We start from the raw sequence: 23,433 nt of genomic DNA, 5'->3' as shown, positions 1-23,433 counted from the left end.
ACCTTCAGTGAGAAACAATAATCAGAGTGTAGACCGTTTATTAAATCTCCAGGATATAATGTTAGCAGGTAGCGTTTTCTGCAAACCACAGATACGGCCAAGGTTGACAAACGTGTCACATCACGTTCACATTATATGATTATTAGCTGACTTTCACAGCAGGAGGTGGAGGGAAGGTGGTGGTGATACAACAGCCAGCAACAGACTGCAGTTTGAGTCATGCAACTGGATATTTTTATGGTTAAACATTTCAAACTGTTTTTGAGTTGTTAAAACCAACTATTTTTCAGGAGACGTCAGACCATCTCTGTCTGTGATCGTGGCGACCAAAACAGGTGTTTTAATCCAAACCGTGATGTTTTCTAAGCTAAGCAGAGCATCAGCACAGCGTCGTGACGAGAGAGAGACAGAAAAATCAGAACGTAAAGTTTGAACTTGGTTTTGCAGAAACGCACCGAGCTAACATTTATTCTGTGTTGTGTGCAGTCGTCAACCAGCTGGTGAAGAAATTGAACTCAAGTGACTTGACGCCATCTTTGAGTCCAAGTCGCCTCCCAAAGCATGCTGGGTAAAACGGGCAAAGCTAGGACAGCATTTGGACCAACTGGGCTAAACTTGAACTTTTAATCAGGACAGTACTCCGACTGTTTGATAAACTGGAACATCAGCTGTGAAATAAACTCCTCTTCCTGCGAGACCTCCTTTAATTTTAATGATGCAAATTAAAAACCGCAGCCTGCAAACAGAACAAACACGTTTTATCAGGAAAGAGTAGAAAGCTCAGGAACAAACATCTGTGTGTGTGTGTGTGTGTGTGTGTGTGTGTTCAGGCCTTCAGGCTGTATGAGTGTTTGTATGAGCTGAGTTTTGGAGGGTGAGGCGGCGGTGAGCTCCACCCTGACGTGTGTGATGGAGGTGAGCAGGTACAACTAATTACCGCTTTAATCACACCTGCGTCACACCACGCCCACTTCTGCTGTCACAGGATGAACCTGTTGACCTCCAGCGTCGTAACGATAACTTGTACCAGCTGAACTTGATCAGAGGAGCTTGTTGGGTTTAACTCCAGCCTGTAACGAGTTCAGTCACACTGCATCACCTGGAAATCATCAAAAATAAGGAACGCCTGTGTGCGACCTGCTTAAAAACCTGATTAAGACTCGGATAAGAAACTCCCTCCAGAAGCATTGGAGCCCCGTTGAGACCTCTTAAAGGAAACTGTAGGTCTGAAACCTTCTCGGGAGCCTCTGGTACCACCTGAAGATGCTCCACAACATGGACCTCTTCGAAATAATGGAAGGCTGAAGTCATTAAAACCTGAAAGAGCTTCAGAGACCTCCTGATGACCTCTGTTAAACACCAGATCAGAGCTCTAAAAGTCCTCTGATGTGACATCAGTTTGAGGCAGGTGGACGGGTTCAGCACGCTGAGATGGAAATGAGTTAACGTGAGCGCTCCTGAGGCTCTTCACTGCAGGCCAACCAAGACCGCCAGCCGCTTAGTCCTCATCGCGGCTCTAAATAATCATCGTATTCAGCTCTTTTTATTTCATCTGAACTAATTAAAGTGATGAAATCTGGAGCAATATCCTCGTTTTAAAATGTTCCAGGCACTGTGAAGCTTTGGGCAGAAAGGAAATTAGTGATAGAAGAAGGCTGATGATGAAAAGGTGAGAGGGAGGCGGCAACACAGCTGGCAGGGCTGCAGGACTGAGCCCAGGACTGAGCCCGGGACTGAGCCCAGGACTGAAGGAAGACCAGGACAGTCCTGAACCTGACGATCATCTGCCTCATTTCATCTTTGTGTCTCAATAAATTACATCTGTTGTTTATAAAATGTCACAAAATAATGAAAAAGGGTCAAACGTCTCATTTTATCAAACCAACACACGAAATATTCAAATGAAACAGCTGCATGTTTGTAACCATGTTTTTAAAAAGTGCCAAACAAATAGTTTATTATTATTATTATTATTATTATTACATCACTTTATCTTGCAGGTCTGACTCCTTGTTACACCACTGCAGTTTAGGAATATTGAAATAAAACTTAATAACTAACTATGATGAACTGGGTCAGGGTCAGATGGTGAAGCAGTGCTGGGTCACAGCTCTCTGTGGGTTCAGAATCACTTCATTAACTGTCATGAAGTTAAATTAATGTTCTCCTCGTGTTCTGAGCACAACCCAGAAGAATCCTCTCTGGTTCTGCTGCAGGAGGTTCTGTCTCCCGGCGTCACAAACACCTGCAGCTCTGGACTTTTTAATCGCTGGTCGGATTTGTTTGTGGATCCTGTCCGGTCCTCGGCCTCCAGGGAGCGCAGCCCCGCGCTCCACAGCGCCGCCCTCCCTCCCTCTCAGCCCGGCTGCTTCTCCTCCACACGGCGCGCACAGCAGCGAGCTGACAGCCGCCCAGCAGCAGCGCTTCTCCCGCTGCTCACACACCCGCGCTCCGCCGGCCGGTCCCCGGGTCGGTTCTGTTCTCCTGACTGGATTCTGTTCGGGTTTTTTTGGAGTTAGTTCTTTCGGTGCATGGATGGAGACTTCCCCGCAGGATTCGGTGAGCGATCCGGGCAGGAGCGGCTCTGAGCCCGCTGCGCCGGTCACGGAGACACCGGCGAGTCTGGAGACTCAGCGGGGCGGAGAGCACCTGACTCCGGCGAGGAGGCTCAGCAGCTCCGGGTCCAGCTCCTCCGGCTCCGGCTGCAGCAAAGGTCAGACCTTAGCTGGTTTCTGTTACAGCAGCTACCGTGAACACACACACACACACACACACACACACACACACACACACACACACGGCACTGTGTGACACTTGTACGCGGCAGCTCGCCTCCTGTGGTCGGACAGTGAGAGAGCCGACAGCCGCTGACTTCAGGAGGAACTTGAAGCTCTGAACTTTGATTTAATTAATGAAGAGAAGGAATAATTAACTTCATCACTCAGAGGTGTTTCTGCTGCTCAGTGAGGGTCAATCTGCAGCACACACGTTTTATATATTTTATTGTTTGTGTCAGAAGTTTGTTTGGTGACGTCACCACAGTCCTGCAGCTGTGAACTGGAACATCAGCTCATTAGTTTATTAACAACTAATTATTTATGTAATATTGTCGTTGTTCCAGCTCCTCAGTCAGGAGGATCTGGTGCTTGTCTGGGTCATAAAATGATAATTAACTTCATGTCTTTGGGTTCTGACATCTCATACAGATGAACTGACTGATGGATGAACAACAGGGCAGTGCTGGTTTAAAGGTTAGAGAGGCGAGCTTGTGACGGAGGGTCATCTGTGGGGAAAGCAGCAGGCGGCGTTTGCTCCTCCTTCATTACCACCACTGAGGTGCCCTTGAGCAAGGCCTTTCACCCCAGCCGCTCCAGTGGAGCTGCTCAGTGGCTGCAGGTCAGACTGTGGATGTGACTGTGATCAGAGCATCACTGAATAGATAAATAAATAAAAAATACAGAAAGATCGATCGATAATGAAAATGAGTAGTTGCAGCCCTGATTTGAACCCGACTGTGAGCCGGACCTGATCACCATCATCGGGCTCTGGAGTCTGAATGGGATCAGATCCTGCAGCAGCTTCAACATCTGGTGGAAAGACTGAAACCAGACGAGGCTGTTCGAGCGGCAGGTTCATGGACACGACGTCACGTGTTGTTATCTGCACTGTTGATTTGAGCTTGAGTGGAAAAGTGTCAAGTGAAAGAAAAGTTGTGAGTAAATGATTTTGTTCGTGAACATGGGACTGGTCCGGTCCGGTCCAGTGCAGAGCTGAAAACATCAGACGTGTGCAGCGACGATGAGGAGGCTGTGACCTTCCTCACATAAAGATTTTGAGGCTTTAGACGTCACATTTGGCTCTGGGGAGGTGTGATGCTCATTAATCAGCCTGAATTCAAAATGCCAGAACAAAATGTCGTCATTTTACGTTTCTGCAAACCGTCATATTAGTATTTCTATATCACATTATGAGTATGAGCTGACTGGAGGTGGAGGTGACAGCTGTCAGGATGTTTTCCAGCGTGTTTGTATCAACAGAACTGAATATTATAACACAGAACATGAGCCTCTCTGAAACCAAACCAGAGCCTGAGCACAGAGTCGGGACGAGACTGAAAACTGAACCTGAAGAAACGTAAAGTGTCAACATGTCTGTGGTGCAGGAACATTCATCCTGGTGACTGGGCTGCACTTTTATTTCTATTTACTGACGTTTTATAGACGAAACAAAAATGAACATAATCAATAGTTGCAGCCACACACACACACACACACACACACACACACACACAGACTCATTGAGTCGTTTGTTATGTAACAGCTGTTGACGGTGAGAATAAGCACAGTGAGTGTTTGAGCTGTGAGGAGGCAGACGAGCAGACAGCGTGACTGTTTCTGAGACGAGTAAATACTGAGAGGGAAATAAATCTACACCACCAGAGACCAGCAGGTCACACGCTGCTTTCAGGGACGCCTCGTAATCTCAAGAAGCCGTTCAGTGTGTGAAATCAGCTTCTTGTTGTCTCATCTGCTGTCAGATGAGCCACAGAGCCTCGTAGAGAAACTGTGGTGGAAGAAGCGCTCAGGTCTTCTGCTCAAGTGAACGCAGTAATACTGCAGTGTGAAATACTCTGTTGTTAGTAATCAGTTACTCGTAGTAATGTACGACGGCCCCTAATCCTCCTGCTTGTTTGTCTTCTTGAAAGCTGCATTCATGAGCGCAAAGCTTTTAGTCTGTCACTATAGGCTGCGCTGTACGACACTACAGGTCACTTCACAGAGCACAGTGAGGATTTATGTCCGAGGCTGCGGGGAGACACAGAGAAATCTGACCTCTGACCTCGACCTCCTGCTGAACAGTGAACAGACGCGACGTCCCTGCAGCTAAACGAGCTCGTTCAAACTCGTGAGGAAAGTTTGTCTCATGTACATCTCTTGAAAACAGTAAATCAATCATCTTAAGGAAGAAGCATTAAAAGGATTGGAGCCGCTGAGCGCCGTGCTGTCCACAAACTTTTGTCAAATGTTTCCTCCTTTGATATAAACCACAGCGAGCAGCTGTTCACTCAGACTTGTTTCAACATGAATCTATGTATGAGTGGATTTACGTCTTCAGTAGGAACCAATGAGCCTGGAGCTGAGAGCGACAGACAGGAAGTGTTGAGTTTTTATTTAATGTAAATAAATATAAGTTCCAGCGACATCTGATGTCGTTCTGCGTCTGGTTTCCACTTCACTGTCTCTGAGACGTTTCCAGCAGATACAGCAGTGACAGAAAGCAGTGACTGCAGAAATCATTCACATAATCCAGCAAATCCAAATATTCTGTGGGTCAGAAAGTGTTTGAAATGAAATCAACACGAATAGTTTCCTGTCAGTTGTTCTCTCATTCAGCCTCGGCTCAGTCTTGTGTTTTCTGACGGCACTTGAAGGCAGCATGTGTGTGTTATGTAAGAGGTGACGGGTTTGAACAGAGCAGCAGAGCTGAGCGACACCAACCTGCAGGACGACAACCCAAAACTTTATTCATGAAACTGAAATATCAGAGACGATGTCTGGACACCAGGCAGCGCAGCGCAGCGCTCTGAGCTCCGAACACTGTTCACACTCTGAAGATCGTTCTCTGGTCCTCACAGAGATGAAGCACAGACACACAGTTCACTCTCTCTGTGTTGTCTTGTGTTGGCAGCGTCTCCGTCCTCACGCCGTCCTGATGATGTTGCGTCTTCACTTGTGTAGTTTTTCTTCTTCCTGTCCTCCGGGATGTGACGAGTCTCAGCCCCTCGAGGATTCTGTCTCGCTCACACAGCTCGTCTTCCTCTTTCTTCCTCCTCCAGCGGGTTTCAGCATCAAACAATAAATGTGATTTTCCTCTCAGAGAGTCTCCTGGAGATGTTCTCGTCTCCTCTGTTTGTGGATCATGAAGGTGTTTATCAAGAACAACTATTCTGTGGTTCTGGTTCTGATTAGTTGCTCTTGGTGTTACTGAATCCTACGTTGTTACCGCAGCAACACGCAGGTTGGATATGAACTGTAGATCTTCCCTGTTTCAAACGAGCGCTGAAGCGACTGATAGTTGTTGCTCGGACTCGCTGGATGGAGACTGCAGCAGCTCCTTCCTGCTGCTTTTGCAACAACCTCCAGCTAATCAACCCACGAGTTACCTTAACCTGGTCGCTGACGGTACAAACCGACAACCGAGCAGCTGTTGACTTTTCTGCAGCAGTTTTAATGTCAGGATTTGACTCTCCATGTGCAGAACAACTTCCCTCAACGCTATTTTGACACAGTTGTTGCTTCCCGGACTTTGTGCCGCTCACGACGACTGTGACGAGTTTCTACCTCACAGCAGAGCGAGACCCGGTGCAGCCGGAGCGCTCTTGTATTTGAAGCTGTGAAGAGAGTTCAAAGATAATTGGTCTGGTTTTCTGAAAGTAGGACTGGTGTTCGTCTCTCAGTCCCTGAGCTCTGACTCTCTGAACTCCACCGACCCCGACAGGTCAAAGGTCACACACTGTGTAACCCTGCTGCAGCTCTACTCAGACCTCAGATCAGGTTTTGTCACTTTGAGAGCAGCTGAATGTGAACGTGTGACCCAGTTTACAGAGTTTCACTAACTGGGTGACGCTGTGCTCAGTTTGTGACTTGTGTGAAGTTATTTCGGCCGGCTGGTCCCTGGTGACTGTGGTTTGGATGCTGGAGGAGGTCTGGTGTGTTTCAGGCTGGATGTAGCTGATAAAACTCCACATGATTCACTTTTATCCTTATTTTGTACAAAGACGAACCACAATCTGAGGATTTGGGGTTCTTGGTGGTTTGCAGGGTGTTGATCGGCTCAGAAGCAGCAGAGTTTCTCTTTGACCTCAGTGTCCGATGAAAAAACTTCTGTTTCATGTTTTAAGTTGATTTGGTTCAACTCCATTCTGTTGTTCTGTTGTTGTGTTCGCTCACTGACACTCGTGGTGATGAATGAGGAGCTGGCAGAAGCAAAGCTGTAACGAGCACGAGCGCTGACTCAGCCTCACACGACTCTGAACGAGCTCCGTTCAATCTGCTGCAGGTCGCTGACTCGTCGACAGTCTGCGCTGCTGACGGCTGATTGGTCACCTCTGATGTTCAAACTTCTCCTGATGGTGTTTCTGAAAACAAGTTCATATCTACTGTTCCTTAAAGATATAATATGTAGGATTTCCACATGAAAACAAGTCGACTTGTTCTATATGTTGTCGAGTCGTGAACTACGATCGTCCCAAATGTTTCCAACGATGTTCAAACACCACGAAACACTCACCACCATCGAGGAAGTGCTGGTTCTTCAGGTTATCTTCCAAACTCCTCCTCCTTCCTCCAGACTCGGACATGAAGGGAGTCACTCCGCTCTAATGATAATTACCCAGAGTGCCTCTTGCTCTGGTCTGAAGCCAGCTGTTAATTAGCATGTTGACAGCTCCTTTGTGCGGCGGCGGGCCCGTTTGGCCCAACACGCCTCGATGCTCCCCGATAGAGACAGAAGAGTGCTGTCATGGAAATTTCATTATCTCTGTCAGAACTGGATCCGGCTGCAGGATCAGACGGAGCGGAGCTGCGATCAGATTAATAACGGAGTGAATGAAAAGTCAACAGGTCGACTTTTTATAAAACCACCAAAGTAAAGTTTATTAAATGGCCATGAGGTTTTTCTTTTAGTCCAAAAATATGTCTGAAAACATTATTTACTTTCTGAATTTGGTCTTTTTTAAATCGTAGTTTGGCTTCACTCAGTGCAACGCAAAACTTTCACACAATAAAAGCCTGCCACGTGAGGGTGTGTGTCCTCAGGCTTTTAATGTGAAAATTCTGTGTAGGAACTTTAAAATCTGAAACATGATCCAAAACACAATGAAAAGATAGAAACTCCAGAGACGTTTTAAAATACAGCATCACTGTAGAATCTGGAACATCTGGATCATCATGCAGGGATCCAGAACCTCTGGCTGGTTGTTTCTGCTGTCCTTCCTCCTCCTCCTCCTCCTCCTCCTCTCTGACAGGTGGCTGACCCGACTGCAAATATCATTTAGCGTTAAGGAGAGTCGCTCCTGGTTGGACTCTGATCAGAGAGTCCAGATGGCGAGGAGCGGTGAGTCGAGGAGAAGAAGGGTTTCCTCGCTTTTTCACACATGCTGACGTTCGTTGAGTTAACGACGGGATTATTAAGAAATGTGACCTCACGTCATAAACAATCATCTCATTCGACGCTGCGGGTGCTGATCATTTAGTTCTTTAACTTAATGATCCTGGTTGATCAGCAGATTATGTGACTGATCTGATAGTGAGCCTACATTCAGATCCAGAACTGTGATCAGAGCGACTGATTGATTGATCGATTGGTTGATTGATCGATTGGTTGATGGACAGCAGATGTGTGTGTTGTCGTGTGTTCAGAGAGAAGCTGACAAACTGTAGCTGTCTCTTTAAAAACCTCTGGCTGACTCCACTTCACTGAAAACCTGCGAATCTGTCACAGTCGCTGTTTCCTCCTGCACAGATTAGACAGCTCCTGCTTATACACGCTGACTCACACACACACACACACACACACACACACACACACACACACACACACACTCACACTCACACGCACTCACACACACACACACACACACACACACACACACACACACACACACACACACACACACTGATTCTGCACTTAAACTTAAAAATGGTAAATATCTCGTGCGCACCATCTCCCACACACGTTAATATGAATGCATAGTAGTAATAACAATATAAATACATGTGGTGTGTTCAGACTCTGCACTGATTTAAGGACTATAAAGTTTATTGATGTGGTGAAACACAGTGAGGTTATTAGTTTTCCTTCAGTGTGACTGCAGAGAGAAAATGAAGGAGGAGAAGCTGCATGAACATCACTCACTGCAGTAGATATCATCACACTTCAGCCTTTAATGATGAAATGATGAGGTCGATCTGTCTGAGCGACGACCGACTGACAGCTGAGAAACTCTCAGAAACACGTCAGACTGAAGAGGTGAAACTTTTCTTTATCAGCGAGCTTCCTGCTGCACGTCCTCGTCAGTCACCGTCAGATCGATCAGAGCGATTCGTTAATTCAAATGTGAAATCTGAATCATTTCATTCCTCCCACATCGATGAAAGTTTCTGATTCATTTGGAACCGCGAGCAGGTTTGTCGACCTGCTCTTCCACCTTTATAACACAGAAGACATTTAGTTTTGTTGTTATTTTGGAGAGTTATTTCCTGTCACGCAGGCGCAGAACATATGAGCTAGTTGTGGTGTGTTCAAGTGCAGCTTTTTAGTGAAGCAACTGTCAAGCGATGCTTCTAGTGGACGTTGGTTTAGTGTCTCGGCTCCTGCTGGATGAATCGATCTTTATTTGATGCTCTGATTTTTGGTGACACCATCAAGTCAAGTGTGACCAATTTTGGGACTTTCAAAAAATTCAGTATTTCGCCCGGGGATCACACCGATGCAGTTCTCATCGGCTCACATTGGTCTCGTCACATGTAACTTCAAACAGACCCACTCATCGCACTTACATCACTAACATCAAAAGATCTGCGTTTCCAAAAGGTTTTCCAGCAGAAAACTTCTCTGAAAACAGTCTTAGAAGGTGGAATATCACCTTCAGCACGCAGAGATGAGGTCGAATACACAAACTACTGAAAAACACACACGCTCGGCTGAAGCGTGCATCGCTACGACCTGCAAAACATGAGATTCCCATCAGTCCTAGCTGTACTTTGTGTTTATGCTAACAGCGTGTTAGCATAATGTTAGCATTTAGCTCAAAGCTGCTGGTTGTTTCACACAGTTTGACTTGAAGCATTTTATAAATGCTGTGGTTGTATTAAATATTATTCTGATTGTTGTGTTTGTGTATGTGTGTGTTGTGACGTGTGTGTGTGTTGATGTGTGTGTGTGTGTGTGTGTGTGTGTGTGTGTGTGCTCAGGTGAAGTTCCCCTGCAGGATTAAAGTGAGCTATCATTAAACTGCTGTGAATCCTGATCGGCCTCTCTCTGTTCGCTGGAGTCATGCCAGCCGCTGCCTTTGATGTCAGCGCGTTTATTCCGGCGTCGGTGGAGGTGGAGTGGGTGCGGGGGTTGATTTGCATACAAAGCTATTCTTGCCTCCTCTTTGTTCTTGCACAGAGTGTGGAGAGAGTAATTGTCTTCATCAGTCAGAAGTGTTTATCTCGTTGGTTCGGTGCAGATTCGGCGTGACGTCGAGCGACGGCAGAAAATGCAGAATGGGAAAATTCTTGTGTGGAATTAGTGCTGAAGACGGCGGCATTGTTCTGTCAGATCACTGCAGTGAAATGGTGAGTTAACACTGCTGACAGCAGCACTGAGGCTGCTCTGCATGGAGATGTGTAACAAACTGAAGAAGAACCTGTTCTCGCTTCTGGTTTGACCTCCTGCTGTTTCTCCTTGATGTCAGGAGTTTCTCAGTTTTCTCTTTTTGGCGTTCGCAGCATCAGCAGCTCCGCGCACACCGCAGGCCAGGAGAAGCTCAAGTTCAAATTGTATTTACTCGTCATTAGGAACCGTCACGTTCACGACCCTTTAACCATCCAGCGTCTTCAGTTACAGTCTCAGTCTCTCCAACAACTTCACTCATACTGCATGAATCAGACATCAGGCCCATAATCGCCCAAACAGACGTGGGACAAGAAACCAAAATATGCAACAACTGTAAAGAAAAGTTACTCCGAAAATCTAAACTCAGTCATCATCTCCTGATGATATAAAGTCAGGCTCAGCCATCGTCTCCTCCTGATGATATAAAGTCAGGCTCAGCCATCATCTCCTCCTGATGATATAAAGTCTGTCTCAGCCATCATCTCCTCCTGATGATATAAAGTCAGGCTCAGCCATCATCTCCTCCTGATGATATAAAGTCAGGCTCAGCCATCATCTCCTCCTGATGATATAAAGTCAGGCTCAGCCATCGTCTCCTCCTGATGATATAAAGTCAGGTGAAGTCTCGTAGTCCACAGAACATTTCTGGAGCTTCACAGTAAAACAGAGTTCGCATCACATCACAGGCGTCTGCACTCCTGGAAGTTTAAACTTAACATTTCTTCAATTCCAGGTTTCGGAAAAGATCAGGTTTTCACTTTAAATACATGTTTTGTCGGCAAAAACACGGCTAGAAAATGTTGCAATGTCTTGTTAAAAACCTCCAGTGGCTTCATGCTGACAAATGTCTAAACACAGTCTCGAGCAGTGGTCACTGGCTGAGCAGCCAGAAACATTTTATTCTGGAAACTGGACTCCAATCAAACTATGAAGTAGTGGTAGTAAGACTCAAACACACAAAAAACAACTTTTATGTGCCAATGAGCTTTTCTTTTGCACAAAATAGAGCAAAAGGAAATGTTGCATGGACGTGAACATACATCACAACTCTGAGCCTGCAGGGAAATAATGTTTGAAAAACATCATCAGTCCAAACGGACTGTTGTGAACACAGAAACCAGGACTGTCACTGAAGGCACCGTGAGATGTTCGAGGTGTCCTGACACAGATGAGTCCTTGATAATGGAGGTCGGCTTTTAATGGAGCGTTTGCAGCGCTGAGATGAAGTTATGACACCGACCAGCAGCTACAGCAGAGAGAGAGAGTGTGTGTGTGTGTGTGTGTGTGTGTGTGTGTGTGTGTGTGTGAGTGTGTGTGTGTGTGTGTGAGTGTGTGTGTGTGTGTGTGTCCCTGAAGACTCTGAAGCCAAAAGAAAAATGAAAGACGCTGTTCTGCCTCTGATTATTTTTCTCTCTGTGAATCCACCAGGGAACCACACATGATGCAAAGATGTTTGTTTTTCTATCTGAGATGAAATGTGTGTGTGTGTGTGTGTGTGTGTGTGTGTGTGCGTGTGTGTGTGCGTGCGTGCGTGTGTGTGTGTGTGGTACAGAAAGCAGACCAGCATGTCCTTCAGTTGATCATCTGCAGGAAAAAAGTAAAGCAGCGGCATGTTCAAGGTCACACACTGTTGCAATGTCTGTGTTTCTGCCTGTTGACAGTCTCACACACACACACACACACACGCACACACACACACACACACACACACACACACACACACACACACACACACACACACACACATATTTTAGGTGCTTCACAAACTGATTGTGTATCAGTGTATCATCTGTTTTTGCACGTTTATTTTTGACTTTCCTGTTCTTCAGTGGTTCGAAGTCACTTTGGTGTAAGATGTAAAGATTCTGCGTTGAAATGACTAAACGTGACCTTTGGTCTGAACATTGTTGGAAACATTTGAGGACACTGTAACTACACAACTCAACAAAGTAACGCTGCGCTTCATTTGGTCGTCTGTCTCGCGTTACATGTGCGAGTAACTCTGGGATCATGTGTGTTTATTCATGTAGCCAGATTACTTTACTGCACATTAGCTGTAAGTCAGCCTCTGAGTGAAGTCAGCACTCAGCAGAGACTCTGGTTCTGGTTCTGGTTCTCTGTCTCCTCTCTGTAATGTTACGTTCATGAAGTAAAGTCCATTTCCCCTCCAGCTGCAGTCAGCAGTTGACAGTACAGAACCTGGAGCTCACCTCTGGATCACTGCTGCAGTCAGGCTGATCAACAGGAGTGAAGATAAATCCACTTTTTAATCCACAAGTTACAAAGTAACTCTGAGCTCTCCTCCCGTCTGTGAATGGCTCCGGATCAGATCAGAATCTGAGGCAGAAATTACATATTGTGCTTTTAACTGTGTGTCTGGAGGTTCAGTAAACAGCTGACTACATGATGAGCTCCAAGTCAAGTGTTGAAGAAACAGACTGGATCCAAAAACTCTGTGAAAACTGTGCACACAAATCTGGCCTTAAGTGAATCATCTAGGTTGAGAATCTTCTACTTGTTAAACTAAGTCAGGCTGTTTCTGTTTCTTAGCTCATGAAGAGTTTAAGTTCTGCAGATTCGTGGTTTCCACAGGACGGTGACGTGTTGTAAATCTAGCAGACAAACTGTAAACCTCCTCAGCATCGTCTCCTCTCACACTGGACTGCAGAGAGTGAGACACTGACAGCCAGCAGCGCTTTGAAATGCAAAACTGAAGCGCTCAGCTGAGATCAAAGCGGGAGTTTCCTGTCAGCCGATCTGATCTGGTGTCAGTCTGCAGCTGCAGTTTGAAGGCGTCAGCGTGCGGACGACGTCTCTTCTGCTCACGACGTCTCCTCTGCTCACGATGTCTCCTCTGCTGACGACGTCTCTTCTGCTCACGACGTCTCTTCTGCTCACGACGTCTTCTCTGACGTTTCCTCGGCTCGCGACGTCAAGCAAGTGACCCAACCATGATGTTTTCCAAACACCAGCCAAGTGGATTATTTGCCTGAATCTAACAAAGCACAGTGTCGACACGACATTAAATAGAAAATTGAGCCTGAATAAAGAAAATAAAAGAGAAAGAAATGTAGAGTTTGAACACGCCCGCGGTCTGTGGAGAAGGTCTGTGGAGAAGGTCTGTGGACTGCGACGTGCCGCTGATCTCTGAAGAATGTTTCCGGTCTAAAATTCCACTTTTACAATTTTCACATGTTGCAGATTTGTTTCAGACTCGTGTTTTATATTGTCATCGAGTTGTGTGACTAAATAAACTGATACAAAGGACGGAAGAGGACCGAGGAGTTGATATAATGTTTTATTGGCATCTGATGATCTCAGTTCGGTCGGTTTCAAAGGGTTTAAAAATGATTTAAGAGTTATACAGTTTGTAAAGGTAGGGAAGGTTTCGGCAGGTTCTGAAAGGATGTGATGTGGTTCGGGGGAGTTCTGGTGGGATTTAGATGGCGAGGAGAAACTCTTCTCAAATGTCTTGAAGGTATTTTGAGGTTTTTTAAAGAAGGTTTCAAGAGTTTTGGGGAAGTTTAAAATGTTTTTGATGGATGTAAAAGACTCTTTAAAACGTTTGAAGGTTTGGGAGTTTGAAAGGATCTAAAAGTGTTTTGATGGATTTTTAAAGATGTTGTTTAAAGTAGGTTGAAATATTTAAAAGGTTTTTGACGAGTTGTGAAGTTCACCGCTGCAGCAGAGGGTGGGGGGTGTCACAGAGGCTTATTGTTGAGCCTTCTTAACTTTATACAGGAACAAACTGGTCGGGCTGATGAGCAGCAGAAGGCAGGACGAAGCTTCTCTGGATACTATTAGTTCAACCATGAATCCTGTAACCACAGCTGCTCTTTGAGGTGGACTTTCACTTTAAACACCTTCTAATGGGTTTGGTTTTCCAGGGTCGAGACGTCCACGTTCCTCACGGAGCAGCAGGAAGTCGTCCAGATCGAGCTGAAATATGGAAACGGACATATATAAATGTGTGTAGCCGCTGTGGAGCAGTGTTCAGTGTTCAGAGTCCCGCTGAGAGGACGATGTGGGGAACGTCACACATGCTGACACACAGTGAGAGCTCCTGCCTGCTCGCTGAGCTTCAGGCCAAAGCAGCACAAAGGCCTTTGATCTGACTCTCAGCCAATCAGGATCCTGACAGGCATGGGATTTGACCAATCACCATCTCCTACTGAGAGAGAGAGGAGATGGAAGAAGGGTGAGAGAGATGAGACACAGCTGTCCTCATGCATAGACACATATCGTGTCCCAGACCTGCACCTTGTAGGTGCAGGTCTGGGACATACTTTTGTCCATGAGAAAAAGACAAGAATCCCGTTGGTCCAGACTTTTAAATCATTTATTGTGTCTGAAGTCCACAACATCCAGTTTCAACAGGAGTGTATTGCTCCTGTTTAAGTCTTAAAGTTTCAGAGTCCTCGAGTGTCCGTCGAGTCCTCGTGGTGACTTTGCTCAGGTGTAGCGGCGCTCACCTTGATCACGCGCTCGCCTTTCAGGATCCCCACGAAGGAGGGCGAAGCGGTGTCGGCGGCCATCTTCCTCTCTGAAAGTGGGACGATATCTGGGCAGCTGGTGATCGATGAGGAGCTTTCTCTCATCCTTTATACCAGCAGGTCGGTGTGAGCTGGTATTCTTAGACTGACCTGACACACACACACACACACACACACACACACACACACACACACACACACAACCACACACACACACACACACACACACACACACTGTGTATAATATCTTTGTGAAGGAGGTCGTCGTGTCTTTTCTCTGTGAAACGTCGGGATGGATCCGCCTCTGATGGCGTATTTGTCTCCTGTAACTTTGAGCAAAGTTAACCAAAGTTGAAGGGAAAGCGACGCTTCACTTTTTTTTCTTCATCTCTCTGTTTCGCCCTCAGGAGCTCAGCAGCTTCTCACAATATTGATTCATATCTGTTTCCCAGTCGAGATATTTAGGGAGAAAACCCGACATGCAGACTTACAGGATGATTGATAGCACAAAGAGAAAACAACCTACGAGCCTGTTTCAAAGGTCAGAAGGGAACTTTTGTCCTCAGGTGACAAAACTTTACAGACACGATCTTCTGTGTTAGCTGTCTAATAAACTTAATGAGTTTTTGTCCCCTAAAAGAGGTCTTAAAGGCATCATTTAGTTTTTTTGTAAGAAAAACAGACACATTTGGATGATTTCTGATTTTTCTTCAAGCTCACAGTCGACGAGGCTTGTTACATATCAGCCAACATAAACACTGTTACTAATATATCTATAATATCTGGCTTATTTAGAGGGGGAAAGAGAAGAGGGAAAAAACGTCTAATTAGGAAGCAAAGGAAGAGAGAACGTAGAGAACGAAGGAAAACTTGGAGGAAGGAAAACAATAAGCAAACAAATAAGCATCGTCAAGAATCCTAAAGTTACCAGACGTGAGGGGAAACTTCCCTTCATGGAGCCAGAGAAGAGGAAGATATCTCAGTCAGATACAAGGATGAAAGAGAAGTGTAGAAGGAAGCTTTCTGTTGAGGGAGGAAGGAAGTAGGAAGATTTGTGATTAAAAACCAGGAAAGATTGAAATCTCCATGTAAATTAGGAAACAAAGAAGTCGAGTCAAGATAAATGAAGGATTAAATATCCCTGTTACTGAGAAATTAAAAGAAGACGATTCCTAATTTATGAGCCAGGATTAAGAAAGTGTACTAAATGGAAAAGAAGATTATTAGGAGGCGGGAAGGAAAGTTTTCCAAGTAAAAGGTCAGGAAGCAAGGAAAGAGGCAGCTCGTCCTGCTCAGGGAGCAGGCTGCAGGAAGCTTTTTCATTAGAGAGCAAGGGACAGTGAAGTGTATTGGACACAATACAGAAGAAGAAGACGAAGACGAAGACGAAGACGAAGAAGAAGAAGAAGAAGGGAGGAGAGGATGATTCCTGATTTCAGTGGAAGGATGAAGTAGTATGCAGGAGGATGCTTCTTATCTAGGGAACAAGAAGTGAGGAAGTTTCCTGAGGAAGGATGAAGCTAAAGCTAACACACCTCCAGCTCCCTCCCACCTCCACCTGCACACTGTCCATGAATCATCAGCTGATGGAACACAAATATTTCAGACCGAAAAAAATTCAATTTCCCAAAGTTAATTTACTCCTCCGAGCAGGAGGCGAGCAGCCAGTCTGACTTTAATTTGTGCACGAGGGAGAGGTGACGGAGAGGAGGTGACGGAGAGGTGACGGAGGGAATATTAACGAGGAACTTTTATTTATAGAATATTTAAAAAATGTAAACATCCATATATACCTCCTCCTCCTCCTCCTCCTCCTCCTCCCACTGTATGTACAGCGAGATGACACGCTTTAAGTTTTTCTGACATGTGACCAAACAACTTTGTCTAATTACAGTTTCCATTAATAAACAAACGTATAGAAAACTCGTCAGGCTGCGGTGACAACGATAAGCTCCAGCGCCTGATATTGGAATTTAAATGGGTTTGGAAACGCCAGCCTCCCACACACACATGTGGCTGAGAGATAACACTGGACTGTGTGTGTGTGTGTGTGTGTGTGTGTGTGTGTGTGTTCTGCCTCAGGAGAAATATTACACGCAGGATTTGACCGCTGACAGCTTGTTTTTTTTTTCGACTTTGTGTCTTCTGAGTCGTGCAGCACGCTCGCCTCAGTTTTCAGTCGCTCTGGTTTCCTGATCACTTTATCTTTCCCGTGTCGAGCGCAGACTGACCGAGGCTTCCTCTTTCTGTAGGAAACTCTCTGCATACTTACACACACACACACACACACACACACACACACACACACACACACACACACAGGTGGTGTTTGAACACATTCGTCTCGTATTTCACCCTGATTTTGAAGAGCGCGTTGCGTAACAACCTGCAGTTATATCACCATTTATCCGATTATTAACTGGAGGAACTCGTTCTCACATCAACATTTTCATGACTGTGTGATTTCTGTTCTGGATCCACGTCTGCAAACGCCTTCAGAAGTTTAGACGCGAAGCTGCTGTAGCTGCAGGAGCTCAAAAATAGTCTAAAATATAAAGGCTTGATAAAGACGGTGATAATCATCATGTGTAAGTGTACACGTGGTGTGATAGTGTGCGTTTGATTCGTCATCATTGCTCTCACCTCCTGACAGTGAGGTGGGCGGGGCATCACCTTTCACCTCCTCAGTCTGCTGCGAGCAGATGGAGGAGGAGACGCTCCGTCACCTCCTCCTCCTCCACACCTAGGTGACACTTTTTTTAATGATATTGAAATTCGAGATTTCTCATCATGCAGAGACACAATTGTTGGTTGTAATTCTCTGAGCTGCACGAAGAAAAAAACAAAGACAGCACAGATGAATCAATAATAAGTCAGAAGAACAAACTTGGAGGACGCGTTCAGGAGTCTCAGTCTGGGGAGTGAAGCTGCTGTGTAGTGTGGTGGTACAGCAGCAGATACTTCTGTATCTGTCGTCAGATGGCAGCAGGGCGAACACACCGTGGCCGGCTGTTTGTCTAAAGCTATAAAACTGTTCACCTGCTCCACCTCAGCTGCTCTCATGTAGCCCGTGGTCTGTGCCTCTGCCTCCTCTTTCTAAAATCTTGGTTTTGCTGACGTTGAGCAGCGGATCGTTCTCTCTGCACCGCTCTGCAAGATTGTTGATTTCCGCCTGATAAAGTCACGCCACTAGATATTTGTCAGTACACTGAGCTGAGCTCAGCATCCTAATGTAGCTGTTCTTATGTTCAAGGTGCAAGAAGTAATAATTAAGAGATGAACTGGCACAATAAGATGTGAATAGAAAAGAAGAAGCTGCACTTCCATCCTCGGACTCTCGGGTTGCTTCGGGCTGTGACATGTTCCTCATCTCAGGTAGGAAGACGCAGCGAGATGCCACTGGTTCATATTTTATTCATCAGAAATTACAGATTTGTTTTAAAGTTTGAGCAGCAGTTTAACTAACGGCTGAACGAGGCACAAGAACGTGTTTCTGTTTCTTTCTCGGCTCCAACACGGACAGATTCTGATTCCTCTGATGGGATTTAGCTCCGTTTGATTCGTCTGACTGGGGTTTATACATTTTATATTTTTTTTGTTGTTGCTGGGCTCTTCTCTTATTTTTCATTTTATTCTGGCTGCTGTTGAACAGAAATGTGTTGGCCTTTGATTCGTCTCTGACAGTTCGCTGCTGCAGAGGCAGACGAACCAGGCGCTGCGTTCAGGCTCCTGACGGAGCTTTGTAGTGCTGGTCTGTGATATGAAGCTGATGAAACGTTGATGTAACACGAACCCTTCGAGCGGTTTGTTAACTGCTCAGCAAACACCGTCAGGACGTACTGTACAGATGTGGGCAGCTTCACATCTGTGGTTCAGCAGAGACCAGAAACAAATGATTTAATCCTTCATTGTTTCACAGAACAAAACAAGCTGAAGGCCTGAGAACATCCACACCACGCTCTCATCTGGCTTGAGTTTATTTGACCTTTTAACAAGGCAGGTCAGAGTGTTTTATATAAGATGCAGGCTTCAATATAAAAGAGACATTTAATTAGGATTTAAAAGATAAATCTTAATTAAACACTGAGGCAAACAGAAAAGTTTTGAGCATTGACTCTCCTCTCTTGGGTTTGGGTAAACTGGTTCAGTGAAGATGAACAGCAGTCTTGACCTGACGCAGGTGACCGACTTAAACTGTGACTTCCTTCAACATCAGTCGACTCAGCTGCAGAAACTCAAAACGTTCCTCAGTCAGAAAGAACAAGACAGCAGAGAAACATGAACACGGTCTGAACCGAGCAGAGTTTCTGTCAAGAAGGAGTCAGAGCGACCCAGGTGTCAGTCTCCACCTGGCCTCAGCCTCCGTGAGAGGCCGTCCTAACACTCTGATTGGCTGTGAGGGGAACGACCCAAGCTGCTCTGCATCATTAATCAGGAGTCGGTCTGCACACAGGTGATCTGAACCTCCTCCGATCAGATAACAGGACTGCTGCAGTCGAACAACCTGAAAAGGAAACAAGACAACATGAATTCCCGCTGTCAGCCGAGCCGACTGGACCGGTCAGTAAAATGTGTCCCGGTGTTTAAGCTACACTCACTAGCTCATGATTAAAGTGGTGTTACCTCACTGTGCCACACACACGTGTAACGCCTGCAGGTCGACACGCTGCTCTGAGGTCAGTGTCACCGACAGACTGAGCAGTTCAAACTGTTTCCAGTCTCACAGCAGGAAACGATGATCTCACAGGCGGAGCTGAAACACAGAGCATGTTATCTTTGGAAAAGTCTTATTAAAGCAATTTACCGCTGCTTTAACAGAGAGTGTTTGTGACAGTCGGGCAGCGAGCCGCGGAAAGTCCACTGATTTTACAATGAGAGGGAAAAGTGTGGAGGAGGAAACAGCAGAGACCACAGGTCCAAAACCTTCTCAATGTTTCTCCATGAACGTTATTTCTTTAAGGATAATGAGTTTCTGTTTCTGAACCAAATGACTGGAGTCTATGTTGCCATGATTGTGTGAGTGTTGGTTTCAGCTTTGTCAAACTAAATGTTAATTTTTGTTTCTGATTCACTTTGTTTTCCAAAATGACCAGAAACACAAAATACTTGTGTAAAATTAGTCCACAGTGTGTGTGTGTGTGTGTGTGTGTGTGTGTGTGTGTGTGTGTGTGTGTGTGTGTGTGTGTGTGTGTGTGTGTGTGTGTGTGTGTGTGTGTGTGTGTGTGTGTGTGTGAGATGGATGCAGTGTGGAGCCTCAGGTAATAATAGCCATGATGGATTCTCACCTGGCGAGCTGCGAGCTGCGAGCTGCGACACGGTCGAGGAAGATGAAGATGTGCTGCAGCTCCGGCTGCTGCTGCTGCTCTGCTCGGGGTCCGAGGGTCCCGAGCCGGGGGAGATATTAATGACACACACCATCACACCAATTGCTCATCAGCTAACAATGCTGTTGTTAGGGCAACAGCATCAATCTGTGAGGCTCCCAGCATGCAGCGTTAATTAAACTGGGAAACACTTTGTGAGTTATTAACGTCAACATTAATGAGTCATATTATATTATATTATATTATATTATATTATAGATCGCTGACAGGTGAGGTGAATAACATCGATCGTGTCGTTACAATAACATATTCTGCTGGTAAGCTAAGGATCGGTGCATGCATGTGATGTAACAGGTACGTTTGTAACTGCAGTTACAGTGTTTGTCTCTTGGCTTCTCGTCACGCTGCGACTGTCGTGTTGTTTTGGGAGCGGTGATGTTTGTTGACTCAGTCGCTCAGGTGAGAGGATGTGTTGTATTTCCTCCGTCACTCGTATCAAATGTAGATTAAAATGCCATGGAAATGTTATAAAAAGATTGTGATCATGATGGAAGAAATCTTAAGAAACAGGAACAGATAACTCATTTTGCAGTGTAGAGATCTCGTTCTGAGTCATTTGTCGGCCGCAGTCGGAGCGTTGCAGCCTGCGGCCTTTGCAGGGCAGCAGAGATATTTCAGATGTTTCTCGATGCTCCTCGGGGACGAGCGAGCCGGCCGCTCTCTGCCTGTGCCGTCCTGTTTTTAGCTCCTGGATGTCTGGAGACGCTGCGGTGATTTATTCAGCCTCTCTGCTGCAGCTCAGGTGAGAGTCGGCTGTACCGACAGGATGACTGAACGGCTGTCACACCTGCTCACTCACTCACACACACACGCACGCACACACACACACACACACACACACACACACACACGCACACACACAGCTTCATGTTAGGACTGTGTGTTTACTGTACATGCAGTCAGGGTAAATAAAGACACACTGTGAAACATAAATGATCGTGTGGTCGAACTCGCTGGTGTTGAACACACCACGAAACATCCGCCGCTGCTGCTGAAAGTCTCTGTGACTCAGTCGAGGTGTAAAGTTTCCTTCACGTTATGTTTCATCTTCTCAGACTTCCTTCCTCTCTGACTCTCCTGAAGTTAGAGCGACCAGATGAAACACACCGTCACCTTGATTAAACTTGGGAAGACAAAATATACATATGACAAAGGTTTAGTTGTTTTTCAGCATTTAAATCCAGAGTATTTAATTTTCTAGGAGTGTGGCTTGTCTGAGGAGAAGTGACAGAAACACATGGCTGTAACACAACTCAGTCCCTGTAGCGAGCCTTTATTCAGTGTTCATTTTTAGACGGAGGTCTTTCTGGTGTCAGTGTACCCCTCAGCCTCACTGCTGCTGCAGTGCCCTGTAATCCACACAACGCTGTACAGGTACGAGACACGAGGACGTCGGGGAGAAGCTGCCAGTATTAAATCTATTAGTCACATTTACTCATTTCCCACCTCCCAGTCAAATAAAAGCACGGTTCACATCTTTATTTGTTCCCTCTCTCGCTGTGTCCCCTCCTGCTTCCTTCTCTCACCAGATTCCTCCCAACTCCCATTTCAGCGTTTATTTTGGTCGCCCCACGGCAAGGATACGGATAAAAGGATTAACTTATCGTCTACCAGTTTAGAGCTCTTAAACTCAGCCTGACGGCCCCCCTGAAAATTGACAAGATGGATGCCAGAGAGGCTCCATTCAATACGTGTTAAATTCATTTCCAGTGTTTATGACACAGAGCGGTGTTGATGTCTGAAGCCTGAAGAGTTTGAACACTGAAAGATAAAAACTGCAGCTGCAGACGCTGCATCGGTTTGAGCTGGTAGGATGTAACCAAACCTGCTGAAGCTCCTCTAATCAATACTAATGAATGAATGAATGATATGAAGTCAGTAATGGACCGGATGTTACATGTGAACGGTTTGTGTGACGTGATGTTGGAGCTGGTGGAGAATAAACCAGGTTCCCTAAACTTCACTCTCTCCTCCTGACGGCACCGAATCTCTCAGGAAGATGAAGTGTGGTGATCCGGTCCGACTGGCAGCCTGACACCGGTTCTGCTGGTTTCCATTATATGAGTGATGATCTCAAGTTCTGTCCTGTGGAGCTGCGACTCTGAGGAAACAGGTGATGAGGTCGTCTCTGTGACAGCAACGATAGAAATACTCTGTTTCCAACTTATTCATCTCATAACTTGTAAACACAACTTAACTGAAGTAAACAAACAAACAAACAAGCAAACAGATAAACAAACATAAATACACACACGGCAGCAGCAGAGAAGCTGAAGCCCGTCACCAACACCCACTCTGCTCCCAGCAGATGTCAGTGTTACATAATGACTCTCTGATGTAACACACACACACACACACACACACACACACACACACACACTGAGCAATTGTTCACTGGCACAAACAGACGAGGAAACACAAAGAATCAACTTGAAACAGCGTCACAATATCGCAGGAGAGGATCTGAAGTCCACTGACATGACGCAATAACAACTGAACATACTGACTTCACTACCTGCCCACGTTCTCACCTGCCTCCTGCTCGCTCTCTCTCTCTCTCTGTCTCTCTCTCTCTCTCTCTCTCTGTCTCTCTCTTTATGGTGTCAGACAAAACACAACAACCAACCAGAGCATTTATAATAGAATAAGAGATCTGGACCTCAGTCTCTCTCCTGAACCTGGCTGATATTCTTATATCTGTCCATGGAAACAGACATGGAGGCTTTAGCACAGTGAATCCATGCTGCAGGTCAAACAGGTCCACCTGTACTGTGAAAGCACCCTGAGACCCACTTCTACCAGAATAAGAAAGACTGTGACAAATTAAAACAGTAGCACATCAGTTACTTCGTTAGCGAGCGTGTGTGTAATGCAAGCAGACTTCCTCATTGAGTGACAGCAAACAGCTGAGGTACAGAGTGTGCACATGTTAGCGGCAGCTAGCTAGCAGTGCAGCTGGAGAACCAACACCAGAACGAAGCTCACGGCTTCATGAAGCAGCAGACAGCAGACAGCACGTATCGATCAACTGAGCTTTAACAACCCGATCACCAGAATATTTGTCGGCAGTGTACGTTTCCTGCAAACTACGATATGTTGAACACAGGTCAGGTTGGGTTAAGAGATAGAAACCCACTTGGTTCGGATGGTAGCCTGGTGTGTTCCTCACAAAA

At 45.8% G+C, this 23,433-nt stretch overlaps 1 protein-coding gene across 1 annotated transcript in view; it reads left to right on the top strand.

Moving 5' to 3' along the window:
- Nucleotides 1–2,034: 2,034 nt before the first annotated feature.
- Nucleotides 2,035–23,433, top strand: part of LOC311255050 (nuclear receptor ROR-alpha A-like) — a 63,393-nt gene continuing 41,994 nt past the window's right edge. Inside the window, exon 1 of the mRNA XM_084349184.1 lies at nt 2,035–2,713. Within this exon, the coding sequence (XP_084205310.1) occupies nt 2,536–2,713 (178 nt within the window). The 5' untranslated portion in view covers nt 2,035–2,535. The remainder of the gene's footprint in view (nt 2,714–23,433) is intronic.

Source organism: Pagrus pagrus (assembly GCF_965226575.1).
Source record: "Pagrus pagrus genome assembly, chromosome: 1".
In the NCBI taxonomy this organism is placed as follows: Eukaryota; Metazoa; Chordata; class Actinopteri; order Spariformes; family Sparidae; genus Pagrus; species Pagrus pagrus.
Note: the sequence above shows the minus strand (reverse complement) of the source record. Positions and strands in the feature narration are given on the sequence as shown.